Source organism: Nycticebus coucang, chromosome 22, assembly GCF_027406575.1.
Source record: "Nycticebus coucang isolate mNycCou1 chromosome 22, mNycCou1.pri, whole genome shotgun sequence".
Classification (NCBI taxonomy): domain Eukaryota; kingdom Metazoa; phylum Chordata; class Mammalia; order Primates; family Lorisidae; genus Nycticebus; species Nycticebus coucang.
In genome coordinates, this window is record NC_069801.1 from 26,121,501 (window position 1) to 26,149,309 (window position 27,809).

The following is a 27,809-nucleotide window of genomic DNA, read 5'->3' on the forward strand; positions in this document are numbered from 1 at the left end:
GAGGGCACCTGTAGTCCCAGCTACTTGGGAGGCTGAGGGAAGAGAATCACTTGAGCCCAAGAGTTTGAAGTTTCTGTGAGCTGTGACGGCATGGCACTCTACTGAGGGCGACACAGTGGGACTATGTCTCTAAATAAATACATAAATAATTGAAATTAAGATTGAAGTTAAAAACTTTTATACATGTCTGTCTGTATATCTTTAAAAAGTTCCAAGCTGCTCTGAAGCCAAATAGTTTTTCTGTTCATTAATAATCTGTGCCAGATTTTCTATATTTTTTCTTTATTTTATTTTATTTTTCTTTATTTATTTTTATTTTATTTTCTGAGACAAGCTCTCACTATATTGCCCAGGTTGGAAAGAGGTGGCTATGCACATGTGGGATAAGCCTCAAGTGATCTCCATTTTCAGCCTCTTGAGTAGCTGGGACTACAGGCACAAGCCACTGCCCATCTATCTATTTTCACATGCTAAAAAGTAATATCTGATAGATCTTCCCATATAATTTATTTAATAAATACTTATTATGTACCTTAGCAAATGTTTCTGTCTCTTATTACAAAAATATATTATAAATATGTATTTTCTTTCTCTACAGGACAATCCTTTATACACAGACTGTGTCTGACTGGAAATCTTCCCTTTTTTTACTGCATTCAGTTGACTTAACAGGGTTTTAAGAGCAGCATTCATAAATTTCCAGGTATGAGAAATTTTAATTCTTGATATTATGTCTCATTTAAATACATAGATTAAAAGTAGAATTTTGTAATTATACGTTAGATATATCAGAGAATTGATTTATTACTTAAAAATTCATTTTATAAAACATTCAGCATTCTCATCTTTTTGGCCAGGTTTCCCTATTTACTCATTGCTAAATTTTTCTCAATGACATCTTTTTTTTTTTTTTTGAGAAGAGTCTACGTTACCCTTGGTAGAGTGCTGTGGCATCACAGCTCACAGCAACCTCCAACTCTTGGGTTTAAGCAATTCTCTTTCTTAGCCTCCCAAGTAGCTGGGACTACAGGGGCCTGCCACAATGCCCGGCTATTTTTTTGTTGCAGTTTAGCTGGCCCCGGGCTGAGTTTGAACCCGCCACCCTCAGTGTATGTGGCTGGCACCAAAACCACTGTGCTACGGGCGCCGAGCCCTCAATGACATCTTTATTTTGACTAATTTCTTTTTTTTTTTTTTTGGCCAGGGCTGGGTTTGAACCCGCCACCTCCGGCATATGGGACCGGCACCCTACTCCTTGAGCCACAGGCGCCGCCCTATTTTGACTAATTTCTTAAAGAAATGTAGCATATCCTTCTGCATGTGGGCTAAATTTTTAATTCATTCTCTCTCTTATTTATATATTTCTCCTATTCTACCTTAATCAAAAACTCATATTATGGGCTTGGCGCCTGTAGCTCAGCAGCTAGGGCGCCAGCCACATACACAGGAGCTGGTGGGTTCAAATCTAGCCCGGGCCTGCCAAACAACGACAACTACAACCAAAAAATGGCCCGGCGTTATGGCAGGCGCCTTTAGTCCCAGCTACTTGGGAGGCTGAGGCAAGAGAATCGCTTGAGCCCCAGAGTTTGAGATTGCTGTGAGTTGTGACACGTGGCACTCTACCCGGGGCAACAGCTTGAGACTATTACCTCCAGAGAAAAAAACACAAAAACTCATATTATGGTGCCTCATGCCTGTAATCTCAGCACTCTGGGAGGCCAAGGTGAGAAGATTGCTTGAGGCCAGGCATTCAGGCCAGCCTGAGCAGAAGCAAGACCCTCTCTCTACTTAAAAAAAATAAATAAATAAAAACTTATATTGCTAAGAACTAGAGATTACAAATCCCTTCAATTTGCAGAGGAGGAGATTAAGCCTAGAAAGATAAAGTTACTTGCCCATGGACACATAGCTAATGTAGTGATAGAGCTGGCATCAGGATGCTGAGCTCCCAACATTGCGTGGTGCAGCTTTGGAGTCACTGTCTGGGTTAATGCTCTCTGTGTAAAATGGGGATATTAACAGCACCTACCTGGTAGGTTGTTAGGTGTGAGGATTAAATGAGATACTCCATGTTGCTACTATTATTATTATTGCCTCTTGGCCCTTTAACCCCTTCACTGCATCTTTCCTGAAACTCTGCCCTTGGCTAAGATGTCACAGGCTCTCATAATACTCCCTGTAACTCTTTGTACGTAGCACTGGCTTCTCTTCCCCATCCTGCTCCACAGTCGCGGGCAGTCCTATGGGTTCTCTTGTCAGCCCTTGCTTCCCCTGACTCCTGTGTTCCTGCAGACAGCTTAATCACTATTTGCACATTTTCTACACTTCTATCTTCAAATCTGACTGTCCCTCTAAACTTCAGATAAATGTTTCTAGTGGCCTCCTAGCCATCTCTACCTGATTTCCCATTCACCTAAAACATGACATACGTAAAACTGAAGTCACTATTTTTCTTCTAAACCAGGTCTTCCTCTGGACTTCCTAATTTCTGCTAGTGACATCACTGAACGCTATGCTTTAAAAAAGCACTGTCATCTATTTAAATCTCTCTAGCCTTCCCGAGACCACACCCATTAAAACCCAAGGATTTCTTTTTTTTTTTTTTTTTTTTTTTGAGACAGAGTCTCACTTTGTCACCCTTGGTAGAGTGCCTTGGGGTAATGGGTCACAGCAATTTCAAACTCCAGGGCTGAAGTGATTCTCTTTCCTCAGCCTCCCAAGTAGCTGAGATTACAGGTGTCCATCACACGGCTGGATATTTTTAGAGACATGGTCTTGCTATTGCTCAGGCTGGTCTCAAACTCCTGAGCTCAAGTGATCTACTCACCTTGGTCTCCCAGAGTGCTGCAATTACAGATGTGAGCTGGCTGGATTTATTTATTATTCAAGTCTTTTGCATCTGTTCTTTCCTTTCCATTCTTGCTATCATCCCTGGGTTCAAGCCGTGGACCAGACTGACAATTGCAAGAGAAGAGTCATTCACCAAGAGGTATCTTCATTCTCTCTCTCCATCTCCTCTTTTTCTCTTTTCTCTTCTTTTTGTGGTTTTTGGCCAGGGCTGGGTTTGAACCCTCCACCTCCGGCATATGGGACCGGCGCCCTATTCCTTGAGCCACAGGCGCCGCCCTCTCTCTTTTCTCTTAAAAACACAACCTATTGGGCGGCGCCTGTGGCTCAGTGAGTAAGGCGCCGGCCCCATATGCTGAGGGTGGCGGGTTCAAACCCAGCCCCGGCCAAACTGCATCCAAAAATAGCCGGGCGGGCGCCTGTAGTCCCAACTGCTTGGGAGGCTGAGGCAGGAGAATCGCGTAAGCCCAAGAGTTAGAGGTTGCTGTGAGCCGTGTGATGCCACGGCACTCTACCCGAGGGCGGTACAGTAAGACTCTGTCTCTAAAAAAAAATAAATAAATAAAAATAAAAATAAAAAACACAACCTATTGACTTTTCATAATGGAAAGTCAACTTGTCACCTGTTCATGTAGCAAAAAAGTCTTAAGGAAAGACATAAAATTTCATCACTCTAGGAGTTCCCAAGATATATTAATGTCAAATTGTAATACACATCTGCCTGTGAGGCTGATAGTTAATATTTTACTCACTTACTTCATAAACTTAAAGTATATTTCTGAATATATTTATGATTCAAAACTCAAAAAATATTAAAAGGTAGGACCAGGCATGGTGGCTCACACCAGTAATCCTAGCACTTTGGGAGGCGGAGGCAGGTGGATTGCTGAGCTCAGGAGTTCAAGAGTAGAGTAGCCTGAGCAAAAGTGAGACCCCTGTCTCTACTAAAAATAGAAAAACTGAGGCAAGGATCACTTGAGCCCAAGAGTTGGAGTTTGGAGGTTGCTGTGAGCTCTGATGCCATGACACTTTACCCAGGGCAACAGTTTGAGACTCTATCTCAAATATATATATATATCTGCAGCATAAAATCTCTCTCCCTCCCTGTCTCCTGTCTCTAGATCCCACTCCTTCCCTAATTGGCAACCACTGTTCTAGGTTTCTTATTAATCTTTCCAGAGTTTCTGATTATTTTTTCCCTTGTATTGTATATATATTGCTTTACACTTTGCTTTTTTTAAAACTTAATTAAGTATCATAGCCATCTTTCTTTACCAATACAGTGTTTTTCTTCCTTGAATCATATAAATTCAAGGATGAAAGGGAAGGTAGAAAGTAGTGAGGGACACAAATTAGGAAGTCATTCTCAGTGATGATATTTACTGTTCTGGTATGAGAAATCACATGACAAATTTCCCCTACAAGTTAGTGTTAGAAAATACTTGTGTTTTTTTTTTTTTTTTTTGAGTCGGAGCCTTAATCTGTCGCCCTGGGTAGAGTGCCGTGGCATCACAGCTCACAGCAACCTCCAACTCCTAGGCTTAAGTGAGTCTCCTGCCTCAGCCTCCCAAGTAGCTGGGACTACAGGCACCTACCACAATGCCTGGCTATTTTTTGGTTGCAGCCATCATTGTTTGGTGGGGCCGGGCTGCATTCGAACCTACCAGCTCAGGTTTATGTGGCTGGCACCTTAGCTGCCTGAGCCACAGGCACTAAGCCAATACTTGTTTTTTTTTTGTTGTTTTGTTTGTTTGTTTTTAATTTTTTGAGACAGAGTCTCATTGGGTCATCCCGTTTAAAGTGCTGTGATGTCATAGCTCACAGCAACCTCAAATTTCTGGGCTGAAGTGATCCTCTGGCCTCAGCCTCCTGAGTAGCTGGGACTATAGGTGCCTGCCTAGTTGCCTAGTTCTTCTATTTTTAGTAGAGACAGAGTCTCACTTTTTTTGTTTATTTTGAGACAGAGTCTCACTCTGTTACCCTGGGTAGAGTGCAGTGGCTTCATAGCTCATAGCAACCTCAGACACATGGGCTCAAGCAATCTCTTGCCTCAGCCTCCTGAGTAGTTGGGATTACAGGTACCCTCCACAACACCTGGCTATTTTTAGAGACAAAGTCTCACTCTTGCTTAGGCTGGTTTTGAATTCCTGACCTCAGGCAATTCATCTGCTTCAGCCTCCCAGAGTGCTAGGATTTGGCCACTGTTTAACTTCTTATGTCTCCTCTTATTAGACTGAGATTATGTCAGTATTCCCAGAGCCTCTTATGTCACATGTGTTAATAAATACTAGTTGAAGGAATGAATCAAGTGAAGCTGTCAAATAGGCAATTGGGCATATATTAATGACTATGTTGGGCACAAATAATATGGAGTTTTTAGTATATAGGTAGTATCTGGAAAAGTAACTGTAATACCAGATTTTTTTTTTTTTTTTTTGAGACAGAGCCTCAAACTGTTGCCCTGGGTAGAGTGCCTTGGCATCAAAGCTCACAGCAACCTCCAACTCCTGAGCTCAAGCGATTCTGCTGCCTCCGCCTCCCAAGTACCTGGGACTATAGGCACCTGCCACAATGCCCAGCTAATTTTTGGTTGCAGCCGTTATTGTTGTTTGGTGGGCCTGGGCTGGATTTGAACCTGCCAGCTCAGGTGTAAGTGACTGGCTCCTTAGCCGCTTGAGCCATAGGCACCGAGTCCTGTAATACCAGTTTTGATACTCCAGTATTCCAATATCCTAGAATCCTGATCTTTTTCTAATTACTGAAGCATTTTTCAATATAAACAATTATTTTGGTGTTCTAAAATATAAATCATTTATGAGACATCTCTAGAGGGTTATGTACTGCACGTAGATTTCATATCAAATAAAGGTACATTTTGGAGACAGTCTCATTTTGTCGCCCTTGGTAGAGTACCATGGCATAATAGCTGACAGCAACCTCAAACTCTTGGGCTCAAGCAATCCTCTTGCCTCAGCCTCCCAAGTAACTGGAACTACAGGCGCCTGCCACAATGCCCAGCTATTTTTAGAGATGAGGTCTTGTTCTTGCTCAAGCTGGTATTGAACTCCTGAGCTCAAGCAATCCACCCGCCACCCTCCCCCCACAAGGATTGCAGGAGTGAGCCACCTTGACAGCCTCTTTTTTTTTTTTTTTTTTTGAGTCAGTCTCACTCTGTTGCCCAGGCTAGAGCCTAGCTCACTGTATCAGCCAAGCTCAGAACAATCTCAGACTCCTGGGTTCAAGTCATCCTCCTGCTCAGTCTCCCAGGTAGCTAGGACTACAGGTACCTACCACAACTCCTGGCTAATTTTTCTGTTTCTTCCTCTTTCTCAGGCTGGTTTCAAACTCCTGAGCTCTAGTGACCCTCCTGCCTCAGCCTCTCAGAGTGTTAGGATTACAGGCGTGAGCCACCACACCCTGCCTCTTATTACAGTTTTTGATTTCAATGTTACATGTTAGATGGGTTCTGTTTTTTGTTTTTTTTTAGAGACAGAGTCTCACTTTATTGCCCTCAGTAGAGTGCCATGGCGTCACACAGCGCACAGCAACCTCCAACTCCTGGGTTTAGGCGATTCTCTTGCCTCAGCCTCCCGAGTAGCTGGGACTATAAGTGCCCGCCACAATGCTCGGCTATTTTTTGTTGCAATTCTCATGGCTGTTTTAGCTGGCCAGGGCTGGGTTTGAACTTGCCACCCTTGGTATATGGGGCTGGCACCCTACCCACTGAGCCACAGGTGCCACCCTAGATCGCATCTCTTTATTTAGGATTATTAGTTGTTTGCATTTCCCCCAGAGCCAAATTATCTATGCCAGAGGCCTCTGATAAAATCATTTTAAAATAAGGTTCGGGATAAGGAGATGTTAAAAAAACAAGGGGGTCCCACCCCGTTGGCTCACATCTATAATCCCAGCACTTAGGAGACCGAGTCTAGTGGATTGCCTGAGCTCATGAGAGTTCGACACCAGCCTGAGCAAGAGCAAGACCCCTTCTCTTAAAAATAGCCGGGCGTTGGTGGCGGGCACCTGTAGTCACAGCTACTTGGTGCAGCATGAGAATCATTGAGCCCAAAAGTTTGAGGTTGCTGTGAGCTATGACACCAGAGCACTCTACCAAGGGTGAGGGTGACAAAGTGAGACTCTGTCTCAAAAATAAAAAGAAAGAAAGAAAAACGAGGGGGCAGGGTTAAGAGAGGAAAGAGGCTCAGTGAAGAAGTGAAGAGAGGTTCCAAGACCTGACTCCCAGCCTTTTCCTGGCAGTCTAACCACCTCTATCCTACCAGGATTACAAACCCTCTTCTTCTCTCCTTTTTTAACCCTACATCTATTTTCCTAGGGCTGACCCTTTTTACCTAAGAACAACTTACTTTAGACGGGGCCTTCTTCTCTAATCATCTTACCTGAAGAGACTCAAGTCAGAGAGCTGAGGAAGCCCAGTCATGGGACTTGGCACTCTCTCAAGTGAAATGACCTCTGAGACAAGGCATAAATAAAAGACGATGGTGGTCACATCTCACTTCTTATTAAATTAGTGTTATTGATGCCGGTGCCATATTTTCACATTATGCACAATCAATGCTGACATACCAGCAAGGTCAGTTTTGCAGTTGCTGATTTGAAACCATGGGCACCGTGAGCAAACTGCACACTCTTGCTGGTCCTGAGGACACTGCGGTATTCAAGTGGTGAGAAGTGACAGCACTCTGAAAAGGACACACCAGATTTCTGTGATTTCTCTACCCTAGGGTCACAAATGACTTTACTGCTTTGAATAATTCTTACTCCCTAGAAAACAGTGCCGCCATAACAATTCATTCCTAAGGATTCTAGAAAACTAGCAATTAACTGTCTATTCCATCCCAGTGCCAAGCTCTTTACTGCTTTTCTAGTATGATGGATGTGTTAGAATTTTTATTTTACAAGCTGTGATGCAATCATTATTTCCTTTGGCCACTTTAAGTCTGGGGCTTTATTAGCTAAGTGGAGATGTAACACAGATGTCTGAGTAGTTGAGGCAAATTGCCTATTTTTGACATAATTACTCAGAAGCAGAAATGAAATTTCCTTTCTATCTGCTCTTTTCTGGATGTATCTGACAAATTCTCTACCTCTGACTAGCCTTTGATCTACACCTCATTTTTCTGTCTCTAATCTCTCCACATCCAGAAAACACTAAATATTAAAAGTACTCATGTTCAACAGCAGAGTATACCTAAAACAATTAATATACACAGTGGAACCAATGGTTTCTGTCAGTTTAGGAGTGTCTTTAAAAAGAAACCCAGCAACTTATGCTGGCATCTCATAACTTATTTCAGGATATTATTGTAAGAAATATGAACATATGTAGTATGTCATTTGACTACAACAACATAGTTTAATGAAAGTGTTGAAGTTGGGGGTGGCGCCTGTGGCTCATAGGAGTAGGGTGCCAGCCCCATATGCTGGAGGTGGCGGGTTCAAACCCAGCCCCATCCAAAAACTGAAAAAAAAAAAAAAAGTGTTGAAGTTGGAACAGTCCTCAGAGATCAGTCTGACCTTGAACTACATACAGCCACCCCGAAACAATGACAGTCTGCCTCTGCTATAGCAGTAACCTAGACCTTGCTATTTTGCAAGGGTGTCAATTCTCTGGTTGAACAGTTTAACTCAGTATTTCTTTCTTTTTTTATGTTTTTATTTTTTGAGACAGAATCTTACTCTGTTGTCCCAGATTAGAGAGCTATGGTGTCAGAGCTAACAGCAACCTCAAATTTCTAGGCTCAAGTGATCCTCTTGCCTCAGCCTCTCCAGTAGCTGGGACTACAGGCAGGCACCCCCACTAATTTTTCTTTTCTTTTTTCTTTTTTTTGAGACAGAGTCTCACTCCATCACCCTGGGATTGAGTGCTCTGGAGTCACAGCTCACAGCAACCTCAAACTCTTGGGCTCAAGCAGTTCTCTTGCTCAGCCCGGAGCAAGAGAACTGCAGGCGCCCGCCACGACGCCCAGCTATTTTTAGAGACAGGGGTCTCGCTCTTGCTCAGGCTGGTCTCTAACCTGTGAGCTCAGGTAATTCACCCAGAGTGCTGGGATTACAGGCGTGAGCCACCAAGCCCAGCCTTTTTTTTTTTTTGAGACAGTCTCACGTGGTCACTCTCAGTAGAGTGCTGTGGCACCATAGCTCACAGCAACCTCAAACTCTTAGGCTCAAGTACTCCTCTTGCCTCAGCCTCCTAAGTAGCTGGGACTACAGGATCCCGCCACAACGCTTTTTTCTTTTTTAGAGACAGGGGTCTCTTTCTGGCTCAGGCTGGTCTTGAATTTGTGAGCTCAGGCAATCCACCTGCCTCGGCCTCCTAAGTGTTGGGATTACAAGTATGAGCCACCGTGCCTGGCCTAGAGTTAATATATTTTTAGTGGAAACCATTGGTTCCACTGTATTTAATAATTGTTTTAGCAGTTAATAACTGCTCAGCCAGGTTAAAACAATTAGCACCAATGAGAACAAGCTTGTCAGATTGTGTGTTTCTGTGTACAAGAGGCCTCATTAATCTGTTTTTCTAGGCCACATGAATCTCTTTTTCTAGACCACACTCTCACTTTCTTTCATTATTTCATGTTCTGCCACATAATTTTGACCCATGATGACTTACTATGAGTGTGTAAGTTTTAAGGCTAAAGCTACTGCAAAACTGCTAAATAAAAATAATACTTTGGGTGTTAAAAATAATACTTTGGGTTCACAGTGGGTTGAGTAGGAAAATGCCGTAAAAGAAACTGGATGGCTGTTAATTAGAGATTGAGGGAAGACTTTTGACATCATGAAAGGTATCATAAAAGTTATCATAGCCTGGGAAGAAATGCCAACTATCTGAAAGTTGAGAGAAACTTTCTGGAGGATAGGACTTTTAGGGCTATGAAGGAATCGAACAGCTGCCAACATAGCAACATCAGAAACTATGCTTCAGTGATATAATGATCCTAATTGCTCTGAGTCTATTAATGTTCCTATTTATAAAAATGTGTTCTCCCTGTTAAATATTCTTGCATGGGCTATAATTGCAGCCTCGGATAGTGTCACAAATTAGGAATAAATAACTCTTGGTTACAAATGTTAGAAATCCAGCTTAAATTTAAGCAGAAAAGGAAACGAATTGGCTCATGAAAGTAAAAAAACCCAGAAAGCATCGACTTTAGCCACAGTTGGATCCAGGAATTAAAATAATAGGAAAGAGGGTGGCGCCTGTGGCTTAGTAGGGCGCCAACCCCGTATACCGAGGGTGGTGGGTTCAAACCCGGCTCCAGCCAAACTGCAATAAAAAATAGCTGGGTGTTGTGGCAGTGGGGTGCCTGTAGTCCCAGCTACTTGAGAGGCTGAGGCAAGAGAATCACTTAAGCCCAAGAGCTGGAGGTTGCTGTGAGCTGTGACAAAACAGCACTCTACCGAGGGCAACAAAATGAGACTGTGTCTCTAAAAAAAATAATAACAGAAAAGAAATTTTTCAGCTCAGGGCCCATAGCTCAGTGAGTAGGGTGCCAGCCACATATACCAAGGCTGGAGAGTTTGAGCCTGGCCTGGGCCTGCTAAACAACAATGACAACTACAACCAAAAAATAGCTGGGCTTTGTGGTGGGCGCCTGTATTCCCAGCTACTTAGGAGTCTGAGGCAAGAGAATCCCTTAAGCCCAGGAGTTAGAGGTTGCTGTGAGCTGTGACACCACAGCACTCTACCCAGGGTGACATAGTGAGACTCTGTCTCAAAAAATAAAAAATAATTTTTTTCAACATATGAATTTTGGGGAGAAAAAATGGCATCACTAAGACTCTTCTCTAAATGGTTTTGTCTGGCTTTCTTACATGTAGCATTGCTCCTAAATGGGCTTTCTCACTCGTTGAAGATTACCTTTTGCAGCTCTAACCTTTGTGATTCTTTTTTTTTTTTTTTTTTAATTTTTAATTACAGCTTGCTTGTTCATTCTTCTTCGTTTGAAGTACTCTTTTTTATTTTTGTTCATTTTAATCTTCCTCTGGCGATGCTCTGTCCCCTTGCCTCCCCAGTAGCTGGGATTATAGATGCCCACCACAACGTCCGGCTGTTTTTGATGTTAGTAGAGACTGGGTCTTACTCTGGCTCACTGTTGCTCATACTGGTCTCAAACCTCTGAGCTCAGGCAGTCCACCCACCTCGGCCTCCCACAGTGCTGGGACTATAGGCATGAGCCACCACGCCCGGCCTAGACTTTGTGATTCTTAAGGCATGGACTCTCATTTAGTAAGACCTTCACTCTCTTGCTTCCATGACACACCACCCCAACAAGGACCCAGATGGAGCAGTCTGGGTCATGTGCCCATCTCTGTGGTCAGGTAGAGGTGGCCATGGGATGAACGTATCACCAGACTGTAAGGGGCAGTTCTCAAGGTTCAGACAATATGACCAAATTGTGGGGGGCGGTTCCCAAAAGAAAGAGAAGAATTCCATGTCTAGGAAGGGAACAAGATGTGGGGCAGGCAGAAGGCAACAGAGGTCCCCTTCAGTGACAGAAATGGAAGAGGTTTATGTGAAAGGACCTTTGAGATATCATGGGTAAAATGACATCATGCCTATGATTTATTTATTTATTTATTTTTGTAGAGACAGAGTCTCACTTTATCACTCTCAGTAGAGTGCTGTGGCCTCACACAGCTCACAGCAACCTCCAACTCCTGGGCTTAGGCAATACTCTTGCCTCAGCCTCCCCAGTAGCTGGGACTAAGGCGCCCATCACAACGCCTGTTTATTTTCTTGTTGCAGGTTGGCTGGTTTGAACCCACCACCCTCAGTATATGGGGCTGGTGCCCTACTCACTGAGCCCCAGGCACCACCCACTGTTTTTCTATTTTTAGTAGAGACAGGGTCTCGAGCACTTGCTCAGGCTGGTCTCAAACTACTGAGCTTAAGCAGTTCACCTGCCTTGGCTTCCCAGAGTGCTATGATAGGCGTGAGCCACCACACCCAGCAGGGAATAAGTCTTGTGACTGCCCTCTGACACTGTCTGCTACTGAAGACTTTGCCCACAGCTCTTTTCTTTTAGAGGTCCTCTGGTGCTCCTTCCACTTGTCAAGGCACTGCTCAAGTCTCTCCAGTCAGGAGAAGATAATTTTCCACTTTACTTTTGTGTTAAGCATCCTCCTACTTCCTGTCAACTCAATTAGGAGCTTGTTTAAATAATTTGCACACAGTAACTAGTGTTTGTAATTCTTTTTTTTTGAAACAGAGTCTTATTATGTCGCCCTCAGTAGACTGCTGTGGCATCATAGCTCACAGCGACCTCTCACTCTTGGACTTAAGCGATCCTCTTTTCAGAGCCTCCCAAGTAACTGGAACTATGGGCACCTGCCACAACGCCCAACTATTTTTTTGTTTTGTTGCAGTTGTCGTTGTTTAACAGGCCAGGGCCGGGCTCGAACTCACCAGCCTCGGTGTATGTGGCTGGTGCCCTATTCTCTGAGCTATAGGCGCCAACCCTGGAAAGCACATTCTTAGTGAAATTTAAACAAGGCTCGGCGCCCATAGCTCAGTGGTTAGGACACCGGCCACATACCTGGGCCTGGAAGGTTTGAACCCTGGCCCAGGCCTGCTGAACAACAATAACAACTGCAACAAAAAAATAGATGAGCTTTGTAGCGGACATCTGTAGCCCCAGATACTTGGGAGGCTGAGGCATGAGAATCACTTAAGCCCAGGAGTTTGAGGTTGCTGTGAGCTGTGATGGTGACACCACAGCACTCTACCAAGGGTGACATAGTATGACTCTATTGCAAAAAAAAAAAAAGAAACTTAAAGAAAGTTCTGTGTTTTCCCATAAGGAATTAACTTTTTAGTAAAACACGTAAGAATAGAATTAACCAGTCATCCCTGGGCTTCGGGAAGCTGAGGTTGGAGGATGGTTTGAGGCCAGGAGTGGCAGACCAGCCTGGGCAACACAGCAACCCCTTTCTGTACAAAAAATAAGACAATTATCTGACTGTGGTGGTTCATGCCTATAATCCCAGCTACTTGGAAGGCTGAGGCAGGAGGACTGCTTGAGCCTAGGAGTTCAAGGTTATAGTGAGCTATGATTTTGCCACTGCACTCCAGCTTGGGCAACTGAGTAGAAGAAAAACAAACAAACAAAAAGGATAGAATTTAATGTTAACATAACACTTTTATGTGTGGAAGGAATTGGCAATGACTTGGACATCAATTAATCATTCCTCTATGAAACTAACTTTGGTTTTAGGATTGGGCTAGATTTTGAGAAAAATTGTACTGGTAGATAGATAAAAGTTACAAAAAATTCCAGTTAACTGTATAAATCAGGATTCTCTGGTTACAAGTAAAAGGAAGGCCAACAGGCTGGGTGCCTGTGGCTCAAGTGGCTAAGGCGCCAGCCACGTACACCTGAGCTGGCGGGTTCAAATCCAGCCTGGGCCCGCCAAACAACAATGATGGCTACAACAAAAAAATAGCCGGGTTGGGTGGCACCTGTGGCTCAGTGAGTAGGGCGCCGGCCCCATGTACCGAGGGTGGAGGGTTCCAGTCCAGCTCCAGCCAGACTGCAACAAAAACAAAAATAACCGGGCGTTGTGGTGGGTGCTGTAGTCTCAGCTACTTGGGAGGCAGAGGCAGGAGAATTGCTTGAGCCCAGGAGTTGGAGGTTGCTGTGAGCTGTGATGGCACAGCACTCTACCCAGGGCGACAGCTTGAGGCTCTGTTTCAAAAAAAAGAAAAGGAAGGCCAACACAAAGTGGTTTAAGGAAAAATGAATTTATTGGCTCAAGTAACTAAAATGTCCAAGGATACATATAGTTAAGGCACAGCTAGGTCCAAGCCTGGGGTTGGCAAAAGATAGGCTGTGGCTGTTTTGTTTTTGTTTGTTTGTTTGTTTTTTGTAGAGACAGAGTCTCACTGTACCGCCCTCGGGTAGAGTGCCGTGGCGTCACACAGCTCACAGCAACCTCTAACTCTTGGGCTTACGCGATTCTCTTGCCTCAGCCTCCCAAGCAGCTGGGACTACAGGCGCCCGCCACAACACCCGGCTATTTTTCTGTTGCAGTTTGGCCCGGGCAGGGTCCGAACCTGCCACCCTCAGCATATGGGGCCGGCGCCCTACTCACTGAGCCACAGGCGGGCTGTGGCTGTTTTGTAAATAAAGCTTTATTGCAACAAAGCCATGTCCATTCCTTCACGCATTGCCTGTGACTGTTTTTGTGCTACAGTGGCACAAAAGTTGAGTACTTGTGACAGACACCTGTGGCCCACAAAGCCTAAAATCCTTCCTGTGTGGCTCTTGACAAGAAAAATAAAGCCGGAGCCGGCACCTGTGGCTCAGTGGGTAAGGCGCCGGCCCCATATACCGAGGGTGGCGGGTTCAAACCCAGCCCCGGCCGAACTGCAAAAAAAAAAATAGCCGGGTGTTGTGGTGGGCGCCTGTAATCCCAGCTACTTGGGAGGCTGAGGCAAGAGACTCGCTTAGGCCCAGGAGTTGGAGGTTGCTGTGAACTGCGTGATGCCATGGCACTCTACTGAGGGCCATAAAGTGAAACTCTGTCTCTACAAAAAAAAAAGAAAAATAAAGCCAACCCCTGGTCAAAGGAATAAAAATCATGTAAGATCTGGGCCTTCTCTGTGTCTCTGTTCTGCTTGCCTCAGTGGTGGTCCCGTCTCAATCTATTCTCCTGCCTCTGCCTCCCAAGTAGCTGAGACCACAGGTACCCGCCACAATGCCCGGCTATTTTTTGGTTTTAGCCGTCGTTGTTGTTTGGTGGGCCTGGATTCGAACTCACCAGCTCAGGTGTTTGTGGCTGGTGCCTTAGCTGCTTGAGCCACAGGCGCCAAGCAGAGGCTATTTCTTTATGGTGGCAAAACACCTACAACAGCCCCAGGTTTTACATCTTCACACCTATAGAAGAGCCGTCCTCTTTTCCAGTTGTTCCAATAAAATTGCTAAGATTCACTTTGACCCTCATTAGCTTACCTTTTTGTTGTGTCCATGCCCAAACCAATGACTGGCCACAGCAATCCAGTGCTCTGATTTGCCAGGTCTAGGTCACAGGTTGACCTCCAGAGTGATGGGTCATGTCAGTAGTTCCCAGAAGAGGAGGAGGGTTAAGCCTCTTGAGAACCATTGAGGAAGCCGGGCTTGGTGGCTCACACCTGTAATCTCAGCACTCTGGGAGGCTGAGGTGGGTGGATTGCCTGAACTCAGGAGTTCAGACCAGCCTGAGCTAGAGCTAGATCGTGTCTCTAAAAATAGCCAGGGGTTGTGGCAGGCACCTGGAGTCCCAGCTACTCAGGAGGCTGAGGCAAGAGATCACCTGAGCCCATGAGTTGGAGGTTGCTGTGAGCTTTGACACCACAGCACTCTACCAAGGGTGACAAAGTGAGATTCTGTCTGGAAAAAAAAAAGAAAGGAAATTATATAAAAGGCAGGTTAACAAAAAGGCCCACTGAAATGGTTAAAATGTCACTTTTTAAGTAGTTACACCTTCCTCTGGTTAATGCAGAAATAAATATTTTTCACATTTGCCAATTCATTTTATTTTATTTTATTTCAGATTAATGTGAGAGTACAAACAATTAGGTTACAAGGTTTATGTTTGTTAGGTTAAGTCCCTATTGTAGTTGTGTCCTGTACCCAGTGGGTATGCCCTATACTCTTACATTGTGCCCATTAGTTGGAAGTTACACATTCATTTTATTTATTTATTTTTTTTCCAGACAATCTCACTTTGTCATCCTAGGTAGAGGGCTGTGGCATCATAGGGCTCAAGAGATTATTTTGCCTCAGCCTCCCAAGTAGCTGGGACTACAGGTGCCCCCCACAACACCCAGCTACTTTTTTTTTTTTTTTTTTTTTTTTTTTTGTAGAGACAGAGTCTCACTGTACCGCCCTCGGGTAGAGTGCCGTGGCATCACACAGCTCACCGCAACCTCTTAACTCCTGGGCTTACGCGATTCTCTTGCCTCAGCCTCCCAGGCAGCTGGGACTACAGGCGCCCGCCACAACGCCCGGCTATTTTTTTGTTGCAGTTTGGCCGGGGCTGGGTTTGAACCCGCCACCCTCGGCATATGGGGCCGGCGCCCTACTCACTGAGCCACAGGAGCCGCCCCACCCAGCTACTTTTTTAAGAGACAAGGTCTCACTCTGGCTCTGGCTGGTCTCAAACCTATAATATAGATGGAGTCTGGCTATGTTGCTCAAGCTTCTGAAAAATAATTTAAAGAGGTTTATTCTGAGATGAATATGAGTGACCACAGTCTAGAGAGACACTAGAGGTCCTGAGAAAGTGTTCCCAGAACAGTTGGGTTACAGTCGGTTTTATACATTTTACAGAGTCAGGAATTGCAGGTAAAATCCTTAATAATTACTTGGAAGGTATACATTAGTTCAGCCCCAAAAGGTGAGACATCTTGTAGTCGGGGCTTACAAGTTGAGTTTGGGGATTCTTTCTAAAAATTTGGAGTCAGTACGAAGAAATACTTAAGCTAAGATAATGGGATCTGTTACCTGTCAGGAGATACCAAGCTTGCAAAAAAAAAAAAAAAAAAAGCTGGGCGGCGCCTGTGGCTCAAGGAGTAGGGCGCCGGTCCCATATGCCGGAGGTGGCGGGTTCAAACCCAGCCCCGGCCAAAAAAAAAAAAAAAAAAAAAAAAAAAAGCTTGTTTATCTAGATATTGTGGAATGTAGGGTATGACTTAACCCTTGCCTTTCATGGCCTTAGGTCTTATTTGTAATTAGGTTTCTTATTGCCATAAAGAGTCTATTTTGTCAGTCTTATGATTAAAATTAACATTGGTCAATTATTGTGTCTAACTCCGAAGGGAAAGGATATAATGAGGCATGTCGGACCTTTCTTATCATGGACAGGAACTCAGTTTTAGGACTTTTCTGGGGTCCCCTGGGCCAAGAAGGGGTCTGTTCAGTCAGTTGAGGGGCTCAGGATTTTATTTTAGTTTATAAGATGAAATGTGATGGTGACTTGGATCAAAGTGGCAGTAGCAGTCCTGGAGAGAAGTGAAGTGATGGGATTTTGCTGTTTTGAAGTCAAAGCCAACAGCCTCCCGAAGTGCTGGGACTACAGGTGTGAGCCACCTTGCCCCGCTACCCATATACTATTCTTAGCAATCGTTTCTGTTTTAGCACTTAACTTGTCATTATACCTTCCTTTTTTTTTTATTTTTTATTTTTTTGAGACAGAGTCTCACTTTGTGGCCCTCAGTAGAGGGCCGCGGCATCTTGCTTACAGCAACGTCAAACTTTTGGGCTTAAATGATTCTCTTGCTTCAGCCTCCCAAGTAACTGGGACTACAGGCGCCTGCCACAACAACCAGCTATTTTTGTTGTTGTTGTAGTTATTGTTGTTTGGCAGGCCCCGGCTGGGTTTGAACCCATCAGCCCTGGTACATGTGGCCGGTGCCCTAGCTGTGAGCTACAGGCACCAAGCCTTGTAATTATACCTTCATACAAGTTTTTGTTTAACGTCTGATACCCTCCTCTAGCTTGGAAACTACATGAAAGCAAGAATCAGATCTGTTGGCAGGGGTGGTGGCGCACATCTATAATCTCAGCACTCTGGGAGGCCGAGGCAGGCAGATTGCTTGAGCTCAGGAGTTCCAGACCAGCCTGAGCAAGAGCAAGACCCCGGCCCTGTCTCTTAAAAAATTAGTTTAGCTGGGCGTTGTGGCAAGCGCCTGTAGTCCCATCTACTCGGGAGGCTGAGGCAAGAGAATCGCCTAAGCCCAAGAGTTGGAGGTTTCTGTGAGCTGTGATGCCATGGCACTCTACCGAGGGTGACAAAATAAATAAATAAGCTGGGTGTTGTAGCAGGCACTTGGCCTTGTGGCGGGCGCCTGTAGTCCCAGCTACTTGGGAGGCTGAGGCAAGAGGATCTCTTGAGCCCAAGAGGTTGAGGTTGCTATGAGCTATGATGCCACAGCACTCTACCCAGGGCAACTGAGTGAGACTGTCTCAAAAAAAAAAAAAAAAAAAAGACTCAAGGTTGTTTGGCATACAGTGGAAGGACTGATTGATTGAAGATGCCTAATAATGATAAAACAATTCTCTAGAAATCTAACAACTAATATTATAGTTTTAAATGATACCTTGAAACTTATTATCTTGTGTCTTAGGGACTAAATTTTCCAAGAAGAAAGTGTTTTGCATGTAAAGGCATCTATCTGATCATTATTTTAGTCGACTCACCTTACACAATGATTGTTACTTAGTTTTCGGTAACACATGTGTCTTTTCCTCTTCAGAATGGAGATTTCCTCTCATCAGTCTCACCTCCTGCAACAACTGAATGAACAGCGCAGGCAGGATGTATTTTGTGACTGCAGTATTCTAGTCGAGGGGAAGGTCTTCAAAGCACATCGGAATGTATTATTTGCTAGTAGTGGCTACTTTAAAATGCTTCTTTCTCAGAATTCAAAGGAGACAAGTCAACCAACCACAGCTACATTTCAGGCTTTCTCCCCTGACACTTTTACAGTTATCCTGGACTTTGTCTATTCTGGCAAACTATCTCTTACTGGTCAGAACGTCATAGAAGTGATGTCGGCTGCTAGCTTCCTTCAGATGACTGATGTCATTAGTGTATGTAAGACTTTTATTAAATCTTCATTAGATATTAGCGAGAAAGAAAAAGATCGCTATTTCAGTCTCTCAGATAAGGATGCCAACTCTAATGGTATAGACCGTTCCTCTTTTTATAGTGGTAGCTGGCAAGAAGAAGGCAGTTCTCCACATTCTCACCTAAGCCCAGAGCAAGGAACAGGAATAATGAGCGGAAAATCTTGGAGTAAGTATAATTATCATTCAGCCTCCCAAAGGAATACTCAACAACCTTTGGCCAAGCATGAACAAAGGAAAGATTCCATTAAAAAGACCAAACACTTGAGATTATCACAGCCTTCTGACGTTGCTCATTATAAGTCAAGCAAACGAGAAGCCCAGGCATCTGATTCTTCCAGCCATGTTTCTCAATCTGAAGAACAAACACAAATTGATGCTGAAATGGACTCTACTCCTGTTGGCTATCAATATGGTCAAGGATCTGATGTCACATCCAGAAGTTTTCCAGGTATCCCAAAAGAGCATAAGTTCCCACTAAGTGTGGTGGCGTGCATCTGTACTCCCAGCTGACTGGGAGGCAAAGAATTGCTTGAATCCAGGAGTTCTGGGAGTGTGCTATGCCAATGAGGCGTCTGCATTAAATTGCATCAATATGATGACCTCCCAGGAGCAGAGGAACACTAGGTTGCCAAAGGAGGGGTGAACTGGCCCAGGATTAAAAGGGAGGTCAGAACTTCCCTGCTGATCCAGCCTGGGGAACATGCAAGATACTCTTTAAAAAAGCATTAAATTAAAAAAATTTAAAAAGAAGATAAGTTCCTTCAACCAGGTTCCAAACTCTTATATAAATCAATCCTGTGTCAACATGCCCTTAATTGCAGGTGTCCAGGCAGTTGAGACAAGTGACTTTTTAAAATCCTATTTTTATGATGAAATTTATTATAGCCAGGCTCAGTGACTCACACCTGTAATCCTAGCATGCTGGGAGACGAAGGCAGGTGGATTGGTTGAGCTCAGGAGATTGAAACCAACCTGAGCAAGAGCAAGACCCCACCTCTAATAAAACTAGCCAGGTGTGATAGTACATACCTGTCATTCCAGGTACTAGGGAGGCCAAGGCAAGAGGGTTGGTCAGCCCAGGAGTTTAAGGTTGCTGTGAGCTATAACACCACAGCACTCTACCCAGGGTGACAAAGTGAGACTCTATCTCAAAAAGAAAAACAATTATTTCATAAAACATGAATTTAAAATTTTTTTTTGTGTGTGTAGAGACAGAGTCTCACTGTACCGCCCTCGGGTAGAGTGCCGTGGCGTCACACGGCTCACAGCAACCTCTAACTCTTGGGCTTACGCGATTCTCTTGCCTCAGCCTCCCGAGCAGCTGGGACTACAGGCACCCGCCACAACGCCCGGCTATTTTTTTGTTGCAGTTTTTGGCTGGGGCTGGGTTTGAACCCGCCACCCTCGGCATATGGGGCCGGCGCCCTACTCACTGAGCCACAGGCGCCGCCCTGAATTTTTTTAAATTCAGGGCGGCGCCTGTGGCTCAAAGGAGTAAGGCACCTGCCCCATATGCCGGAGGTGGTGGGTTCAAACCCAGCCCCGGCCAAAAACTGCAAAACAAAAAAACAATTTTTAATTCAAAATAATATTGGGTAAATTTAGACAGTCAAAATAATAGAGCACTGAGGATCAAAATCCATGATATTGCCTCAGTGCCCATAGCACAGTGGTTACGGCGCTAGCCACATACACCAAGGTTGGTGGGTTTGAACCCAGCCTGGGCCAGCTAAACAATGACAACTGCAACCAAAAATTGCCAGGCGTTGTGGCAGTCACCTGTAGTTCCAACTACTTGGGAGGCTGAGGCAAGAGAATCACTTAAACCCAAGAGTTTGAGGTTGTAAGCTATGACACCACAGCGCTCTACCAAGGGCGACATAATAAGACTTTGTCTCAAAAAAAAAAAAAATCCATGATATTCCAAACTTTTGTCTATGGGTAATTAGATTATTATTAAATGTTTAAAGCTCTTTTCTTTTTATTATTATTTTTTTTTGTTGAGACAGAATCTCATTTTACCACCCTCGGTAGAGTGCCGTGATGTCACATGACTCACAGCAACCTCCAGCTCTTGGGCTTTTGCGATTCTCATGCCTCAGCCTCCCGAGCAGCTGGGACTACAGGCGCCCGCCACAATGCCCAGCTATTTTTTGGTTGCAGTTCAGCCAGGGCTGGGTTTGAACCCGCCACCCTTGGTATATGGGGCCAGCGCCCTACTCACTGAGCCACAGGCACCACCCTTAAAGCTCTTTTCTAAATAGTGAAGCCTTAAGACACATATTTTCACTTTTGTTTGTTTGTTTTAAGACAAGAGTCTCACTATGTCATCCTCAGTAGAGTTCTGTGTTATCACAGCTCACAGCAACCACAAACTTTTGGGCTTAAGCGATTCTCTTGTCTCAGCCTCCCAAGTAGCCCGGGCCAGCTAAACAACAATGACAACTACAACAAAAAAATAGCTGGGCATTGTGGCAGGTTCAAACCCGCAGCCTCGGTGTATGTGGCTGGCGCCCTAACCGCGCGCTGAGCTACAGGCGCCGAGCCAGACAATCTAGTCTTAATAAAATCTCTTTCCTCTCCATTTTTCCTAACTTTCTAAGATTAGACTTCCCAACTCCTTTTCAATTCTTTCTGTTATGAAAATTGTTATGATAAACTTTCCAATGACTTCATCCTACGGTCTCTTGACAGATGATCTGCCAAGGATGCGATTCAAGTGCCCATACTGCACACATGTGGTGAAGCGGAAGGCAGACCTAAAGCGCCACCTTCGTTGTCATACAGGAGAAAGGCCTTATCCATGTCAAGCTTGTGGAAAAAGATTTAGCAGACTAGACCATCTAAGTAGCCATTTCCGAACAGTATGTATATGATTTTTCATCATTTTACTTTCTAAGAAATAGGTACATTTATCTTCTTTTTTTTTTTCTTTTTGGTAGAGACAGAGTCTCACTTTATGGCCCTCGGTAGAGTGCCGTGGCATCACACAGCTCACAGCAACCTCCAACTCCTGGGCTTAAGCGATTCTCTTGCCTCAGCCTCCTGAGTAGCTGGGACTACAGGTGCCCGCCACAACGCCCAGCTATTTTTTGGTTGCAGTTCAGCCGGGGCCGGGTTTGAACCCGCCACCCTCGGTATATGGGGCCAGCACCTTACCGACTGAACCATAGGCGCCGCCCGGTACATTTATCTTCTTTAGGATAATCTGATTTACTGAGAAATCTGATTTACCAGTTAAAAAATTCTTCAAACTTAATGTTTTTACTTTGTACGTAATGCGTAACTTCACACACACCCTATATATTTTTTTTCACATATATATGTATATATATATATATATTTTTTTTTTTTGTAGAGACAGAGTCTCATGGCCCTCGGTAGAGCGCCGTGGCCTCACACAGCTCACAGCAACCTCCAACTCCTGGGCCTAAGCGATTCTCTTGCCTCAGCCTCCCGAGCAGCTGAGACCACAGGCGCCCGCCACAACGCCCGGCTATTCTTTGGTTGCAGTTTGGCTGCGGCCGGGTTCAAACCCGCCACCTTCGGTATATGGGGCCGGCGCCCCACCAACTGAGCCACAGGCGCCACCCAACACATATATATTTTTTATTCTCCTTTGAGACCTAGAAATAGGGGATATTCTTTTGATGCTAAATAATTTTATATTTTCATTTTAATTCACTTTAAAATCTAGAAGGTTTTTATATATTGGTCTGTTCAGAGTAAGACATAATACAAACTGTATAAATGTTTTAAGTGTCTAGATCAGAATCACCACTTCAAATACTGCACATGTGCTAGTGATTATTGAACCCTTGTCTGGTAGGATCTCAGTCTAGTTGCTGTTGGTCCAACCTCTCTCCACTGTCTTCCCTTTCTAGCCTCTCTCTAGTTTCTCTACAATTTCCTCAAGGAAGGGAGCAAGGTGGGCAATAGTTTTCTCTGTCAGCAGTCAGAAAAGCTTCAGGGAATTCCTGTTCCATACCCTTGTAGTTTAATAAGACAGTGACATTGGAATTATTCTGCTATTCTTTTTGAAGCAAACATTTTTTTCTAAGGCTGGGTATGGTGGCTTATGACTGTAATCCTAGTACTCTGGGAGTCCATGTTGGGTGGATTACTTGAGCTTAGGAGTTCAAGGCCATCCTGAGCAAGAATGAGACCCCATCTATACTAAATCTAGAAAAACTAGCCAGGCATTGTGGTAGGCACCTGTAGTCCCAGCTACTCAGGAAGCTGAGGCAAGAGGATCACTTGAACCCAGGAGTTTGAAGTTGCTGTGAGCATGGCACTTTACCCAAGGCAACAGAGTGAGACTATCTCAAATTTAAAAAAAATTTTTTTTTCTATTCCATTTATAAGAACTTTAATTTTAAAAGACAACACTCCACTTAAGGCAATTTCTTCACTAATTGCTTTCTACTTATTTAATCAACAGATATATATTGATAACTGCAACTTGAACTTTACCTTAGAAACAAAAACAATGTAACCTAAATATTTCTACCCTCATATTAATCTGAAATAAAACAAGCAGACAATGGGTGGCGCCTGTGGCTCAGTCAGTAAGGCGCCATATACCGAGGGTGGCGGGTTCAAACCCGGCCCCGGCTGAACTGCAACAAAAAAAAAAATAGCTGGGCGTTGTGGCGGGTGCCTGTAGTCCCAGCTACTCGGGAGGCTAAGGCAAGAGAATCACTTACTCCCAAGACTTTGAGGTTGCTGTGAGCTGTGACACCACAGCACTCTACCAAGGACGACTAAGTGAGACTTTGTCTCTAGAGAAAAACCCCAAAACTATCAGTTGTAGAGTAGTAATTATCGAGACGTAAATGAGGGGCAGTGATTAACTTTTTAAATAAGTAAATGAGGAGTAGGACACAGAGACAGATATTTTCAAAGAGTGAAGAAGACTTGAAGGTAGGGAGCCTCTGATGGTTTTTTTGTTTGTTTTTGAGACATCTCATTTGATCACCCTTGGTAGAGTGCCGTGCTGTCTTAGCTCACAGCAACCTCAGACTTCAAGTGATCATCTTACCTCAGCCTCCCAAGTAGCTGGGACTACAGGCGTCCACCGCAAAGCCTGGCTATTTTTTAGAGATGGGGGTCTCGCTCTGGCTCAGGTTGGTCTCGAACTTGTGAGCTCAGGCGATCCCTCCTGTCTCCCCCATCTACTCCCACCTCAGCCCCCTAAGTGCTGGGATTATAGGCATGAGCCACCACACCCAGCCATCTTCTGATCATTTTTCATTGTGGTGGCAAAGTTGTTAAGGTCCTGAAGGACGTTTACGTTAAAGGTGTTTTTGAGGCTATTGAGAGTCTTTATGAAGTTAGTATTGAAGCCCAGCCATGTTACAGAAGAGAAGGAGGCACTTAGACTGGATATTGACACGTGGTTGAGGATATTGAGTTGTAGACAAGGTGGGGTGAGGACAAGGACTCTCAGGGCAGGCCAGAGGAGACAGGGTGTTCTTAATTTTAGTGTAACTGCCCTAAGAGGTAAGGGGACAGCTTTAATCCAGACATCTTTAGAGTTAGAGAAAGTCAGGGAGTGAGGCCCAGGCCCCAGTCAAGAGGGATTTCTGGCTTCTGTCAAGGGATTTCATCATTCTGAAATCCTGGACAGCTGTCAATATAGAGAAGGGTTTGGAGGGTTTTGGAAGGAAAACAGATGAAGCTTGGAATAGGGCCTGTTTGAGTTTTATAAAGGATTAAGATGTTTGGGCTTGGCGCTTGTGGCTCAAGCGGCTAAGGTGCCAACCACATACACCTGAGCTGGCGGGTTCGAATCCAGCCTGGGCCCACCAAACAACAATGATGGCTGCAACTAAAAAATAGCCGGGCGTTGTGGTGGGCGCCTGTAGTCCCAGCTACTTGGGAGGCAGAGGCAGGAGAATCGCTTGAGCCTAGGAGTTGGAGGCTGCTGTGAGCTGTGATGCCACAGCACTCTACCCAGGGTGACAGCTTGAGGCTCTGTCTCAAAAAAAAAAAAAAAAAAAAAGGATTAAGATGTTTGGAATTATTATTGTCATGGGAAGGTATTCTTTTCTTACCTCAGATACCAAAATACTATTGGATTAAGAGACGTGTGAAATTATTAATTATGTAATATTAATAATAAAAACATGATAGCCAGGCGGCGCCTGTGGCTCAGTCGGTAAGGCCCTGGCCCCATATGCCGAGGGTGGTGGGTTCAAACCCGGCCCCGGCTGAACTGCAACCAAAAAAAAAAAAAAAAAAAACAAAAAATATAGCCGGGCATTGTGGCGGGCGCCTGTAGTCCCAGCTACTCGGGAGGCTGAGGCAAGAGAATCGCTTAAGCCTGGGAGTTGGAGGTTGCTGTGAGCTGTGTAATGCCACGGCACTCTACCGAGGGCCATAAAGTGAGACTCTGTCTCCACAAAAAAAAAAAAAACCATGATAGCCCATTTTTAGAAAAATGTAATGTTTAATATTTCTCTGATATCATTTATCTCTAAAACTCATGATCTTTAAGAATTACATGTTAATTTAGGTTTAATGCATGGCTTTGAAACATCTTAAAAGTTTATGGGCTTGGCACCTATGGCTCAAGTGGCTAAGGCACCAGTCACTACACCTGAGCTGGCGGGTTCGAATCTAGCCTGGGCCCACCAAACAATGATGGCTGCAACCAAAAATAGCCAGGTATTGTGGCGGTCGCCTGTAGTCCCAGCTACTTGGGAGGCAGAGGCAGGAAAATCGCTCGAGCCCAGGAGTTGGAGGTTGCTGTGACCTGTGATGCCACAGCACTCTACCCAGGGCGACAGCTTGAGGCTCTGTCTCAAAAAAAAAAAAAAAAAAAAATGTATGAACTGGTACCTCAAATGTAAAACTGCCCTACTTCCAAAAAATCATGTTTTTATCACTATGTAAATCTCTACACAGATTCACCAGGCATGTAAACTCATCTGCAGAAAATGCAAACGCCATGTGACTGATCTAACAGGGCAAGTGGTGCAGGAGGGAACCAGGCGCTACAGACTGTGTAATGAGTGCCTTGCTGAAGTTGGCATAGACAGCCTCCCCATGGATTTGGAAGCTGAACAACATCTCATGTCCCGATCAGATGGAGATAAGGATTCCAGATGGCACTTGAGCGAAGAAGAGAATAGATCCTATGTGGAGATTGTAGAAGATGGCTCTGCTGATCTGGTCATCCAACAAGTTGATGATAGTGAAGAGGAAGAAGAAAAGGAAATAAAGCCCAACATTAGGTAGCCGTAACGTGAACCAACAGAGCTTGCATGTCTGCAACTTACATTGACTTCCTCTCTCTCTCTCTATGGGCAGAGTCTGGTTAACAAATTTATCATACTGACTTAAAAGAAATGAAGTGATATAACTTGCATGCTTTCTAAACATTGTATCCATTCCGAACTTCGTTGCCCTAAAATACATTGCTGCATTGGAAAGAAAAACCTAGTTTGATTTGGCATGATGGATGAAATTATCCTCTTACTTTTATTGCAGAAATACCTTTTTCCTTTTCTTTTTCTTTTTTTCTTTTTTTTTTTTTTGACATAGTCTCACTCTCACCCTGGGCAGAGTGCCATGGAGTAGCTCACAGCAACCTCAAACTCTTGGGCTTAATCAGCCCCCTGAGTAGCTGGAACTGCAGGTGTCCACCACTAGACCCAGCTAGTTTCTCTGTTTTTTTAGTAGAGATGAGGTCTCACTCTTACTTAGACTGGTCTTGAACTCCTGAGCTAAAGCAATCCACCTGCCTTGGCCTCCCAGAGTGTTAGGATTGCAGATGTGAGGCACTGTGCCCGGCCCCTTTTTTTCTTTTAATATTGGAAGATGTACATAGCAAATTTTTTCAAAGGAAATATTTTAGATAAATTGATCACAGCCAAACCTTATGTAAGGCAATTTCAGGATGTTTCAAAAATACATATACTACCAATATTGAATTTCACAAGGAACCAGGGAAGAGCACATTTAAGAGTCTGGCAATCTAACTGACCAAACTAATGAGTCTGTTGACTTGAAATTTGATACAACCTATCATTATTCTGATATCCTGAATAGGATTATGGCAGAAGAATAAAATGTTTGAAATAGTTCATGTTGTAAATTTTTTGTCATTAAGAAATAATACTCTAGGGCGGCGCCTGTGGCTCAGTGAGTAGGGCGCCGGCCCCATGTGCTGAGGGTGGCGGGTTCAAACCCAGCCCCGGCCAAACTGCAACAAAAAAATAGCCGGGCGTTGTGGCGGGTGCCTGTAGTCCCAGCTGCTCGGGAGGCTGAGGCAAGAGAATCGCGTAAGCCCAAGAGTTAGAGGTTGCTGTGAGCCGTGTGACGCCCTGGCACTCTACCGAGGGCGGTACAGTGAGACTCTGTCTCTACAAAAAAAAAAAAAGAAATAATACTCTAGCCGGGCGTTGTGGCGGGCGCCTGTAGTCCCAGCTACTCGGGAGGCTGAGGCAAGAGAATCGCTTAAGCCCAGGAGCTGGAGGTTGCTGTGAGCTGTGTGATGCCACGGCACTCTACCGAGGGCCATAAAGTGAGACTCTGTCTCTACAAGAAAAAACAAGAAATAATACTCTAGGCTCGGCGCCTGTAGGTCTGTGGCTAGGGCACCAGCCACATACACCGGAGCTGACGGGTTCTAACCCAGCCCAGGCCTGCCAAATGACAACTACAACCAAAAAAAAAAAAAATAGCTGGGCATTGTGGCGGGTGCCTATAGTTCCAGCTACTTTGGAGGCTGAGGCAAGAGAATTGCTTAAGCCCAAGAGTTTGAAGTTGCTGTGAGCTGTGATGCCAGCACTATACCGAGGGCGACATAATAAGACTGTCCAAAAAAAAAAAAAAAAGAAAAAAGAAAAATTCTGTTTAGTCAGTATTGTTTAAAAAAAAAAAGAAACCTAAAGTAGAAGCTGAACAAAGATTATCCTCAGATATCGTTTTTTTTTTTTTTTGTAGAGACAGAGTCTCACTGTACCACCCTCGGGTAGAGTGCCGTGGCGTCACACGGCTCACAGCAACCTCTACCCTTGGGCTTACGCGATTCTCTTGCCTCAGCCTCCCCAGCAGCTGGGACTGTAGGCGCCCGCCACAACGCCCGGCTATTTTTTTTTTTTTTTTTTTTTATTGCAGTTTGGCCAGGGCTGGGTTTGAACCCGCCACCCTCGGCATATGGGGCCGGCGCCCTACTCACTGAGCCACAGGCGCCGCCCCAGATATCGTTTTTTTTTAAAGCAGGAAACAATTACTGCCTTCAAGTCAACGTAGTTTGTGAAAAAGATTTGTCAATGTGGTTTTCTTCTCTAAAGAAAAACAAACCAGTCCTGATAAGAT

At 44.5% G+C, this 27,809-nt stretch overlaps 1 protein-coding gene across 4 annotated transcripts in view; it reads left to right on the forward strand.

The window, feature by feature from the left end:
- ZBTB8A (zinc finger and BTB domain containing 8A) overlaps positions 1-26,712 on the forward strand; it is a 47,575-nt gene extending 20,863 nt beyond the window's left edge. For 2 of the 4 annotated variants that reach the window (XM_053577326.1, XM_053577325.1), the window contains exons 2-6: positions 599-703; positions 2,943-2,989; positions 18,107-18,930; positions 21,177-21,346; positions 25,392-26,712. In XM_053577326.1, coding sequence (XP_053433301.1) covers positions 18,108-18,930; positions 21,177-21,346; positions 25,392-25,724 — 1,326 coding nt within the window. In that variant the 5' untranslated portion in view covers positions 599-703; positions 2,943-2,989; position 18,107 and the 3' untranslated portion in view covers positions 25,725-26,712. The remainder of the gene's footprint in view (positions 1-598; positions 704-2,942; positions 2,990-18,106; positions 18,931-21,176; positions 21,347-25,391) is intronic. The other 2 variants (XM_053577324.1, XM_053577322.1) reach the window with 1 other exon arrangement.
- The last annotated feature ends 1,097 nt before the right edge of the window (positions 26,713-27,809 follow it).